At 40.9% G+C, this 12,396-nt stretch overlaps 1 protein-coding gene across 1 annotated transcript in view; it reads right to left on the bottom strand.

The window, feature by feature from the left end:
* The window catches only part of TAF4B (TATA-box binding protein associated factor 4b), a 72,887-nt gene that overhangs the window by 21,754 nt on the left and 38,737 nt on the right, over window positions 1-12,396 (bottom strand). The window contains exons 10-13 of the mRNA XM_039730161.1: window positions 11,848-12,017; window positions 9,022-9,152; window positions 4,492-4,617; window positions 3,477-3,533 (exon numbers count right to left, since the gene is read on the bottom strand). Coding sequence (XP_039586095.1) covers window positions 3,477-3,533; window positions 4,492-4,617; window positions 9,022-9,152; window positions 11,848-12,017 — 484 coding nt within the window. The remainder of the gene's footprint in view (window positions 1-3,476; window positions 3,534-4,491; window positions 4,618-9,021; window positions 9,153-11,847; window positions 12,018-12,396) is intronic.

The following is a 12,396-nucleotide window of genomic DNA, read 5'->3' on the forward strand; positions in this document are numbered from 1 at the left end:
AGTAGTTGAGTCACCATCCTTGGAGGGATCTAAAAAATATTTAGATGTGGCACTTAACACGGTTTAGTGATGGCTCAAGACTTGGCAGTGCTGGGTTACCAGTTGGGCTCAATGATCTTAGAGGTCTTTTCCAAACTAAACAATTCTAAGGGATCAGAGTTTATGTTTAGAATTATAGTACATGCTGTTTAATACAGACATTTTTACAGGTCTTCTGCAATGAACTGTTCATATGGCTGGCTTGCACATTTGACTGTATCCTACACCTACTCAGTTTAGGAAAGCTCATTTCAGGAAAGGGGAAGAAGCCACAGATAAACTATAAATACAGCAACAAGAATCACACTGACTGAACATTTTCTTTGTAATTGGAAGAACTGTAGAAAGTAGAACAGGAAATAGCAGAAACCACCTAAAAAAGTCAGGGTTTAATAGTGCAAATATCGTGGACAATGAGAGGACTGCATCCTCTCAGCTTGAAGAGGGGCAGACAAAGCAGAATGAAAAACAGGGGTAATTTACCCAGACTGCAGGAATGCCACTGCACAAAGAGCTGGTCCGTGAGGAGAGCAAGGACAAAATTCTTGAGTGCACAAAGCAGCAGCTTGGGGCAAGCCTTGCAGCTGTCTCAGAAGGAATGTGCACTTTCCATAGGTATTAAAATCTGCTGAAACAGGTGAAAGAGGGAAATAAATACAGACTTAATTCATGGCAAGCTACATAGGCTAAGAATATAGGAAAGTAAATGACTTAGCATAGGGGAAGTTTGAGGCAATAGGTCATGCAAAAAGGGATGAAAAGGTCACAGCAATTATGTATAGCCTTTTGGATAAAAGAATCCACTGCAGAGTCTCTGGATGTACTTCCAGCAATGTTAAGATGTTGCTTCCAGCTACTGGATGACAGCACATCCTGGATTTATAAGTATTCATTGTCAGGATGTACACCCTGTATTTTGGGAAACTTTGCTTTAGAACATGCTACAGTGCCATTACTCCACACCCTCTTCCTTCTCCCAGGGGATCACCATCAACATACAAAAGACAGCTTTGAGGAAGGCAGGTCCATATTAATTCTTAAAGAACTGTAAGTAGACAATCAGATCAGGCTTTCCAGCAGATACTTGACTGGAGTGACCTGGAAAGGATCTGATTCCAGCTGACAGAGGCATCAAAGTTTCCAAGTTTGGTTCCTTAGGAGCAGACTATAACCACAACATGACAAGACAGACAGACAAGGGTAAGCCATTTCAAGCCTTCATCCCACTGTACACCATGCTTCTGCGTTACCAGTTTTAGTCTCAGGATATTTGTTGATTTTTATTTTACTCTTATTCTTATTCATGCTTGCATTTTTTCAATGCAAATGTGTGCTGACCAGTTTTCTCCAAAACGTCAATAAAGTGCTCATTTTTTCCAACGGCATTTGCTCTCATTTCTACTCTCCATCTTGAGATGGTCCCAGATGAAAAAGCACCACTGGCACAGAAAGTGGGCATCCCCATTCTCCATGTGAAGCTTGGGGAAGCTTCTGGCTGCCTCATTCTCTGGAGAACAAAGTCACTACCAACACAAAGATCTGTGTTGCCCCAAGAGGCACATCTGCCTCCTCTTCTTTTGGTAGAACAGTTGCAGACTGTCATTCTGGGAGCAGCACATCATGGAGAAACACACAGGACAAAGAGTGATGCAGGTTGTGTTTGTCTGGCAGGAGATGAGATGCACTGAAGGAGGGGAACTCAAGACATATTAGAACAACAAGCACTAAACTTATATGCCTTCCCTGCTCTGTTGGCTCCTTTTTATGTACACCACCGTGCCACTTTTAAAAAGAGATCTCATGAAAAGTATCAGTGAATCTAATCTAGCCTTCTTTGTGTTCAAAATATGCAAACTACAGAATACTTTTAATGATTTTACACATTATTTTTCAGAAAACAAGAGAAAAGAAGCTGCATAAATGAATTACTTTGCAGTCTTTATTAAAAGAAAGTACATCTAGAAAAGATCAGATGATGCAGAGGTAAAGTCACCTACAAAACAAGACAGATTAGCATCACCCACTGATTGTTGATCCTGGTGGCACTACAGGCAAACTGGGAAGGGCTTTAGGGCAACTTTGTACTCACAGATTGTAGCAATGAAGAAAGAGTTATAAGCAGAAACAAAGAATTAAAAGATAGATAGTAAAGCAAGTTCCTTCTTTCTCATTTTACAAATTTCATCTACTGTGGTGCAAATCCAGAGCATTGATTCAAATACTATTTTACTGGATTTCCATTTGTTTTGCCTGGGCTCCTACATTAATCCAAACAATAAGGGCCTTTAAAGCATTCATAAATAACCTGCTGCTGCTGGCACCTAGGAGCCAAGTGCAGCAATGTTAAGCAACAACAAATTTCATAGTTCAAGAGGCACAGTTAAAGAAAAAGGTTGCTCAGAAAATCACTCTCATTTAGCACAAAGATCCTTAAAAATTGCATGAAATCAGTCAAGTAACTATAGAAACCAATTTCTTCAGCTCTGTATCACACGTCTCACACCTCAATTGTCTTTATTATCGTCTGCTGTCAGATCCTTAATCAGAAATGTGAACAGGCTTGATGATTTATTCAGCAGGGACAAAAATCTGTAGGTCAAGTGAAAAATTTCACACACACATACACACGCACACACATCTTCAACCTTAGGTACTTTCATTTCATTCTGTTCCCAGTAGCTCTGGGGGCAACTCCAGTGAGATCCAATATTAAGGCTCAATTAAAATAAGCTCCAATTAGTGGAGCTTTTTTCTCTCAGGCTAGAAAAGTCAGGAAATGGATATTGGGAAATGTAAAAAGTCAGCTACTGAGAGGAGGCTGCAGACATAAATGAACTTATTTGTTGATTTCTACAGTTGCTATGCAGAGGCCTCTGGGAGTAAAAGCTTAACCAGTCTAAGCTATAAACTAAAACCCCTGCAGCTAAACATGAACTGTGTGAAACAAGGGCTCCATTCCAGAACAGAAAACTGCTGGGCCCAGAAAATTAAAAGCCAGAGGCGTTTTCCATTTAAAACTAAATCCCAGTACCGCCTCCCAGCCAAAGAATTATAAGCAGTATCAGATTTACAAAACGAACAATTACCCTGGAAAAATGTAGCCTATTGTACAGTCCCAGATGCTAAATCTCAAAGTTTCTTTTTTTTTTTTTTTTTCTAATCCCACATTATATTCCTACCAAGTGTACTGCTGCAGTTTACAAAGGACTGTTTCGAGACAGGACTGAAACTGCAAAAATAAAATGTTAAAAAAAGAGAGCTCATAATTCATTGACCTCATTTGAAGCACTGCCCTTGCCTGTGGCAGTTCCTGTCCTTCCCCAAGGCCTCTGCAAATGGTATGCAGCAGCAAAATAAACCCTGACCTAATTGCCAGGACAGGGCTGCCAACCTTCTCTCAACACACAAAGGCAAGCATGGTAACTGGAAACTCCTACCTCTTTCGCTTTCTGCTTTAACCGCAGTTGCTCTGGATCTTCTTTATTGGAACGGCTCTACCAAAGGAAGAAGAAAAAGATTGAACAGAAATTACTGGCGTCCAAACACCATCCTATCTGTTAAATATTTAATAAATGACAGTTTTCTCTGGTGATTGAAAGATTTAGCTCCAGGGGTGAATGCCTCAATCCAGACTGGCTTCCATCCCCCTCCACACATATACGCGCACACCCCTCCTCATCTGGGCCGGCTGCCTCTGCTCTAGCCAGAGGCAAGATTAAGCTGAAAATGATGCTAACACTGTCAGTCAGGTCCAGTCTAGGCATGATGTTGTTCATGTCAGCAGCAGACACTTAAAAAGGACAGGAAGTATAGGAAAGAAAGGGAGTTCTAGTCATGCAGGCACAACACTGCTCGTTCAACTCTAGATTTGGCTTCCAACAAGTGGCTCCAGAATTCGGCTTGAAACAAAACCAAAAGAAAAGAATCAAGAGAAGATGGTCAAGTCACAGCTGATGAAGCAACATCTACTGTCGTAGTTTTTTCCCCCCGCCTCCTTTTCCTGAGGGGAAGGAAGAGAGAAGAAACTTATTCTGTACTGGCAACAGCTCCATCAGGGATTCATGGATGCTGTGGTACCAGCTCCAAGGCTACCTGGAGCCTTGAGTACAGGAAACAAATACACCTGCAAGGGTGGAGGATCTCACCAGGCTTCTGTTTCAGAGACAAAAAGAGATGCAGGAAGGACATTTATAGATTTTTACTTCATTTTGACCAGTAGGAATAATCTCAAGAGTAATTCATCCCACCACACATTTCAAAGAACTCTTGTGGACTTTTGAAAAAATGTAAATAGGTTAAATCCTTTTCTGTATAGCTGCAATTGTCCTAAACATTACAGATTTTCAGTGACGGAATTAATGGTTACTATATTTAAAGCAGAAGTAGGAGAAACCTGAAGATGGTCACCAATCTAGAGGACACGACTACTTCCTTGGAAACTTAGAGTCTTACCTTGGCTGCTCGAAGCAACATTTCACGTTCCTCTTCATCTTTTCTCTGCTTTTCTAGGTGATCGAGCTTCTCAAGAAATCTCAGTTGTGCTCTGGTGTCACTACAAACGATGTACTTATCACTCCCCTGAAAAAAGAACTTAGTTATAGACAACCAGGAGCTCATAAACCTAATGGGAACAATCTGAGAAGAACACCACTATATTTCAAAGCTGAAAACTATGGGCTGTTTTATGAAGACTTTAGGTGGTAGGTAGTCATTTACACATCTCCTCTCCACTGAAGCATGTTTCCAGGTGTCTGTGACTAGTAAGAGGTTATTGAACAAGTGACATTAACAACATCCAGTCAATACTGACTATAATAACAGAAATCTTCCCTAACCTTAAAGAAATTTTGTTTTAAACCAGTAAACATGTCAGGAAAGAAAAAGGAATTGTAAAGCATCTTTTCTCCTTTGAAGAGAAAAAAAAATAGAACTTGACATTATAAGTATCTAGTGCTTTGGATTCTAGTTTCAGCCATTTAATGCAAAAGTTGAAACAAGCATCACCTGATATTTCCAAAAAAAATTATTTATGTATTGGAGGGTGGTCTAGAACCAGTTATAATGAATCTTAGGGGTGAATAAGGTGAAATATATTATATATGGTTTATTACAGCTTTAAGAATACATATTTTTGCCTCAGTGAATCTTTCAAGTCCCAGGATAGCTAATGTTGAAAGGTAACCTAGGGAAGTCATCTGGTCCAGCCACCTGTACAAAGCTGGGCCAGTGAATACTAATGATTAGTTTTAGTCCAACAATCACTGGGCACACAGGGATTGAAACAGGACTGAGGTCCTTTTGGTCTCAAGAATAGCAATCAGTAGTTTATTTTATGCTCTATTTTTGCTCCCACTGGAAAGCCTGAGTTGACATTTACTTTAGCTCAGAAAGGCAGAGAAAGAAGAGATCCAAAACACGGTGAACTGGCAATGAAAAACTTGGTTTTACTACTCTGCTTTTCCAAAGACAGACTTCTTGAGCCATGCGTTGGCCAGATGGCAATTAGGCAACACAAGACAAGAAGCCCATTCTAGATGAGGCATGTCTGTGCCACCTGTTTGTACCACTTTTTAGTGCACGTCCTACAGCTGTCTTCTTTCTCTGTTACTTTGTGAACTTGTTTATTTTTTTTCTTGAGAAATTTATCCTGGGGCATTTATCAGCCAAAAACACCATGTACTTTCAGTGACTCTGTTCTATCTTACAGCAGTCTCACATTGTAATGAAACAATTCTGACATACAACTATTCTAAAAGAAGCAGAGGATATATTACAGTTGTATTTTAGGCAAGGTTATATGTTAAGTATATGGACTATCCATAACTTCAGTTACTCAGTTTTTAGTCTTCAAGGATACTATAGTCAGACTCTTCTTCTCACACCCAGTTGTGCACTATGAAAAGACAGAAGGAAAGTAAAAGTGTTCTTGTGGAGCACTGTTGTCTCCTGATCTGAATTTTCACAATTGAGTCAGAGCATGAAATCAATCCCTTTTCTGGTATTAGGCTTGGTCCTTTTCAATGAACCACCTCACTGTCATGTATTATCAACTGTGGCTCAAAACACACCATATGCTGCAACCAGAGACTTTCCCAAGCAGCATCTGTGGCTCTGCAAAAAAGTCCAACAAACCTTTTCCCCTCCTCTTCTGTCACTGCTCAAGTTTTTTTTAACCACTCCCCACAAAGCATAAGCTATTTCTGAGTCACTCTCAGTACATCAGTACAACTTGTTTTGAAGCAGTTTACAATAATCCACTACCATGCCACAATCCTTTTAAAAGGACAAAGAAGAAAGCTGTAGTACCAGAAGATTAGTTTTTCCAAAGTTTAGAAGTGTTTTCCTTTGGAATAGCCAGATATTTACACATTTTTAAGACAAATCCATGACCCTATACCAACCAGCAATGTAAGTCTCTCAAGCAGAAGCTCCCCAATGCACTACCATGAGCTTATATGGGACAAGAAATAGGTGCATCTGTAACAGTATTTCAGCTCATCACCTGAAACATCACCATGTTTTAAGATAGCTTATTTCAGGAATTTTTAAAAGAGGAACACCTGCAGTTATATTTTGTTCTACTCAACGAGCTTCTCTGTGGTCATTTAGCAGGGAATTGCTGAGACAGAAAACATTATACGTACCCCTGTTCATGACTTGTAGCCAGTGCTGTTATGATGAAGCATTATCACCCCACCCCATGGCCCTACAGATAATACAGTTCAGTGTTGTGGCATTTCAGTGCTACTGCATAAGGGGAAAATATTTTCATGGAGCATCATTTATAGCTCAGCACCACACCATGCCTCTTGGAGCCATGAGCTCAGGGCCTCCAACCACAGGAGCATGGCAGCTGTTTCACGCAGGGATGAATCCACATAAAAAGCCTTTCCCTTTATGGTCTTCCAAAGGCTCTGTAAGAGCGCTGCAACAAGATCTGCATCACAGAAAGCAGCCCCCAACCATCTGAAAGGCTATTCCTACTTCACATGAAGAGACCACCATCATAGTTTTATCCCAATGAAGTCAGTGACTTCCAATTTTAATTTCTTTGCTTAAATTTAACAAAAAAAGGACTAAAGCTAACAAGTCTACATGATGGCATAGCATGAAACTTTTACCCTGCCAATTCACTCTCTCTGCAGGGCTATCTATCAAATGAAAGCTGCTAGGCATGAGCTGAACGAACTGGGAAAAGAGTTTCCTGACTATGATCCCATGAATTACTGGCATTTTTACACCACTCCCACCCTAACAATAGTTACTTTGGTTTCACCACAACTACCCCTATTGCTGTCTTTCTGTAGTGAAGATAGGCCAGTACAAATCTCCTAATGGAGCAACCACCCAGCCCTCCTGGAAAGACTCTGGGAATTTATCTGACACAGACAGCCCACATTGTGCAGGGGTACCAATCAAAAGCCATGAGGGAAAAGAGAACAAGAGGTAAGCACCAGGGCAGACGGAATACAGGGCTGTATAAATACCTACATTAACACATAACAGGACCCCAGCACCCTGCAGTGTTCTCTTCTTGAACTTAAGCTTTCTAAAAGCCTGTCAGCATCTCTCACAATAGCACTGCTCACAAAGGTAATCCTGTAGGACACTCCTCTGTCGAGTAATACCATCTTCCTAACAAAAGAGGGTATCTGTGCCTCTAAGATTACTGTGCCCGTTACTTTTGATTTTTTTGTTTGTTTTGCTTTTGAGAAAAGAGGAAAAGAAAGCCAGCTTATTGCAATCTTATAATCTTATCACTGCTTCTGGCAATTCAATCAGACAAAAACCCGTTTTTCTATTGCTTTAGTTCAATGAGAAAGAAACTAGCCCTATCCAGCCTACTGTCCAAAACCATTTCCTTCTGTTCCTTCTTGGTGTCTGCAAGACACTATGTCCTACTACTGGTTACTCTGGACTTCAGCTTCCTCCTCACTTTTGCTCACAAGCTCTATTGTACCTGCCACTTTGGAGAAAACAACATACAACAAGCACCGTTTCTGAAGTATTTTCATACAAAATCCTGTACTTGTCCTTTATTGATTTTCTTTTCTGTTACATCTTCTTCTGCAAAGGAACAGAATACTCCTACTGCTCCAGAAAACTCCATAAATACTCAGAAGTTTCCAAATAGTTGCTCCTCTTTACTATTGCTGCTCCAGTGCTGAAAAGCCTATAAAAAGTGTTCAGTACAAAAATAATTCCTATTCCATCAGTTGGTTGCTCTTGCTCAATTTCATTAAGTATAAGGTCTTGTAAAAAAACTCAACCTGAACAAACAGGAAACTAAGAGTTGACAGATACATTTGCTTCTCACTTCTTTTTTTTTTCTCTAAAACAGCTTCACATTGAAAGATGTAAGGATTAGTATCTTGCTATTGAATGACAAAAGAAAAAAAGAAAGAGCTGGTTTGGCCAGTAAATTATCACTTCCCATTGGCACCATACAAGCATCTTAAGGGATACCAGCTCACTGGGACACAATATACTTTACACTGAATGAAGCTAAAAAAATACTTAAGATGAAAAAAATCTTAAGATGAAAAGGGCCTCTGCCTTCATGGACCATTTTCTAAAAGTAAAATAATTCAGTTTCCCAAGGCTTTTTACTGAGCCAATACTGACTGCAATTCCACCAACAGTAAATGCATAAGGAAAACACAAAGACCCTAAATCAACCCACCATCAAGAGCATTCAGAATCAGCTTTCCATTTATCAGGTAAGAGACTTTGCACAACAGCCATCACTGCTATGGAAGAGAAGAAAAATATGCATTTAGTCTTATGCTGGGTTTTAAGAGCACCTGTCCAACGAGTCAAATGGAACAGTTATATGCTGGGATAGACACAGCTAAACCCAGCCTTTGGTAGATACTGAGAACACAAATGTTGCCTGTGATGTGCCCACACTTGGAAGAGGTTTACCTTCAAGGCTGCAAAGCAGGAAAACTTTGTGCAAAACTTGCTAATGATTTCCTTTACCTTGTGGGTTGATACTCTGTGCTGAGCAATTACAGTTAGTTTTTCCAGAAGCCCTCGTAATCTCTTCTGTGTAGCGTGGGAGATCAAGTTCACAACATCAGAGTTAAGTTCCATAATGTCATGCCTTTTACCTGTGGAAGCAGAGAAAATCCATTACGTGTTTTAGTAGTAGCTGATAATTGAAATAATTAGCACAGCAGGTATTCTGTTCCCCCTGGAAGTCATACCCATTATGAATAAAGGTTTGGAGATTATGATTTTCCTGGTAAAGTCACAACTTCAAAGATCTCAGACATTACATTAATAAAACTTAGCCTGGAGCTTCAGAAAATATAGACATTGTTTCACTTAGCCTCCAGAACCACTCTCCTTGCAAGGTCATTTATAGGACAAAGTTAATAAGAACACAAATCAAGCCTCATGTTCAGGGAGGGGGAGAAGCGGTAGCTGTAGAAATTAGTGCCATATTCTGTTAATTCCAGTAATTAAAAAAATACAGAATTACATTTTGCCCTGCTTGACACCGCGCTTGTTAACAACTCATGACATTTATTTGACGAGCAGGAATGGGTTTTGCAGCGCACTCCAGGCACACGAGACCCTCCAAACTGCCTTGACCGACCGGCAGGGGCAGACAGACCCACAGCTCGGACAGCGTGGATTCCAGACCAGCCGGGGCCATCCTGCCATCACCTTCAACCTTTCCTCTCGGGCTGCCGCTGCATCTCCGCGTCTCAGCAGCTGCGACCGAGGCTGGTGACAGCTCCAGGCACAGCTGTGCTGGCCCTGCACCCAGAGCTGGGCATCACCTCTGCGACCTTCCCGCGGCTGCAGGCTGCCGCCGGAGCAGCCTTCCCATGGCTGACACCATCCATCACTCAGCGTGGCTCCTGGAGACACCTGGGCGGCAGTGGCTTTTCCCTGGTAGGCACGGCAGGCAGCAGCTCCACATGCCTCATACGTTGTACCTGTCAGAAGCACTTTTCCTTGCCCTACACTGCATTTACAGCAGCTGTAATACTTTATGATGCAATATACAGCACGCCTTCAAAACCCATTTCAGTATTTACTGCCAAGTGAAGTGTTAAGAATGGATAAACAGCGCACTGTAAAAAAACTAATCACCTATTTCATTTGCTTTTGCTGCTGTAACTGAAAATGAATGACAATCTCACAAAGCAGGGAGAACCTAGAATGTTTTCCCAGATACAATCAAAGCATTCCCCTGTTTGATCAGTAAGCACTGGCCTGTAACTTAACTGACTGCTAAGCTCATTTTGCTCAAGCACCTTTCAATACTTCTGCAGCTTCTCACTAGACTACAGATTACTGAAATACCTACTCAAAGACAAAATAAAATCCCCCCCAAACCTCAAGATCTCCCTACACACATTTCTTAATCCAAAGATGGCTCGATTCAAAAGCAGATATGTTAACTTTCTGAATTGCTCCACTCCCTGGCAGCACTCCTTTCCTTGCAAACAAGCACTTATCATTTATGACATGAATTATTGATATTGCTATTATTATTATTAATTTGGAACAACTACCATTCTAGCTATGAAACAGCCAGGCTTCTATTTTCCATCTTTCAACACAATGTCTTTACACCCACAACCAGCAAATTATTCTAGAAATACTCTCTGTTTTTGCAGAGCTCTTTATTTTTCCTTATATCCACTTCCCATGAATGACTGATTAATCTTCTACTGAACTTTGAGAACATCTTCTAGGCACCAGGTCTGAAGTGCATTTTCCCTCTGCCACTAGTAACACAGCATTTGCTATGCCCCATACAGCTCGAGATGACACATCTGGCTGACCAGGGCAGGAGCACCAAGGTCACAGATAGCACTTGCAGGTTATGTGCTTGTCACAGGCTAGCTGCTCAGTCTAGACTAAGAATCAGTTGTGTGTGGAAACAGAAAGACTTTGTGAACACGTGGTTAAGCCACTGTGACAGAATTGTGACTGCACATTCAGGCTTTCCTGGATGCTCAGCTGTAAAACTCAGTGTTCCAGTACAGCAAGTACTGGGCAGAGGGCAAGAGCAAGGAGCTGAGCAACATGCATCGAGTTTGCTGTCAGCTGTAGTTGTGTACCAGCCAGTGTGCTGCTACACAACTGCATGCTCCCTGCTCTGACTGCTCTGACATAATACAACATTACTAAGCAAAACTCACTGTTTTTGCTCAAAAGGTAACCACTGAAATGATACCTACATTAGAAACTTCCTGTAACACAGGGATTCAACATACATTCTGCAGTATTATTCATTATACAGACAAACAGCTTCAACGTATCTCTTATATAAAATTAACAAAAATTTTTTCCATGAAGGGAGTCATAAACAAAGCTCTGCTCTGTGTGTATTGGAAGTTTGAAACTTCTCAGTGTTAGTTGATAGAGTACCTATTCCAGAACACAGTGAGGAATGCAAAAACTGTTAGGGAAGTCAGGGTAATGCATCAAGTTAGAAGCTGCTGAGACAGAAAAGCACATTTAAGTGTTTTGACACTAGCACCTTATGGTTGTTAAGTGTTGCATTAGGTTTAAGAGTAAGAAAGTTGCTCACTTCTCACATGTTAAAGTGGCATCAGTTTCTTTTTTCTGGTTGTGCTTCAGACTGTTTCCAGGTAAAGAAAACCTTAAAGAACAGTTGTTTCCTAGAAGGGGAAGTGAAAACTCAGTACTGTTTGGTAGAAACACATGAGATAGTAGATCATAATAGTTTCAGGTCCTTCTTCAAAGATTGGAGGCTGGCTGATGAAAGAGGCAAGGAAACACTACATCCATACATATCTGCTGTGTGTGCTTTGTTCTCACCTATGTTCAAGATCTTACTCTGAAGAGCTTCCAAAGACAGAAATGGTTCATCTGCGCAAGACTGAATCACTGTGCCAATGAGCTCAGAGTTTGCTGCCAAAATGCAGGCATTCTCCTCGCTGAGATTAACCCCAGCCATAGAAGTCACATCATTTAGGTCATCTTCGTCTCTACAAAAGAGGAGACCAACATTTTATGCTTTGTTCAGAATAGACACAAAAAAAAAAGTCTCAACTATCAACAAGCAGCTACATTCACATGTCCTGTATACAACAGATGTTCAGCGTGGGTGTGGACAGGGAGCTCCTAAAGCTCTCACACTTCTGCAAGGTGATTCTGAAACATTAATTTGGCTAATGGCTCAGTTGCTAGGCATGCAAATCCTTTATATGAAACTGAAATTTTGAGCCAGTTAGGACTGAGTTAAACCCAGATTAAAAGTTCCCACAACCCCTAGCCCTCTACCACCACTCTCGCAGCCTGAAATTTGTTCTAAAACTGATTCACCAGGTAGAACCAAGTGTGGAATGAAGTTGAATGTTGACTCAC

Source organism: Passer montanus, unplaced genomic scaffold (genome assembly GCF_014805655.1).
Source record: "Passer montanus isolate IOZ18808 unplaced genomic scaffold, ASM1480565v1 scaffold70, whole genome shotgun sequence".
Classification (NCBI taxonomy): Eukaryota; Metazoa; Chordata; class Aves; order Passeriformes; family Passeridae; genus Passer; species Passer montanus.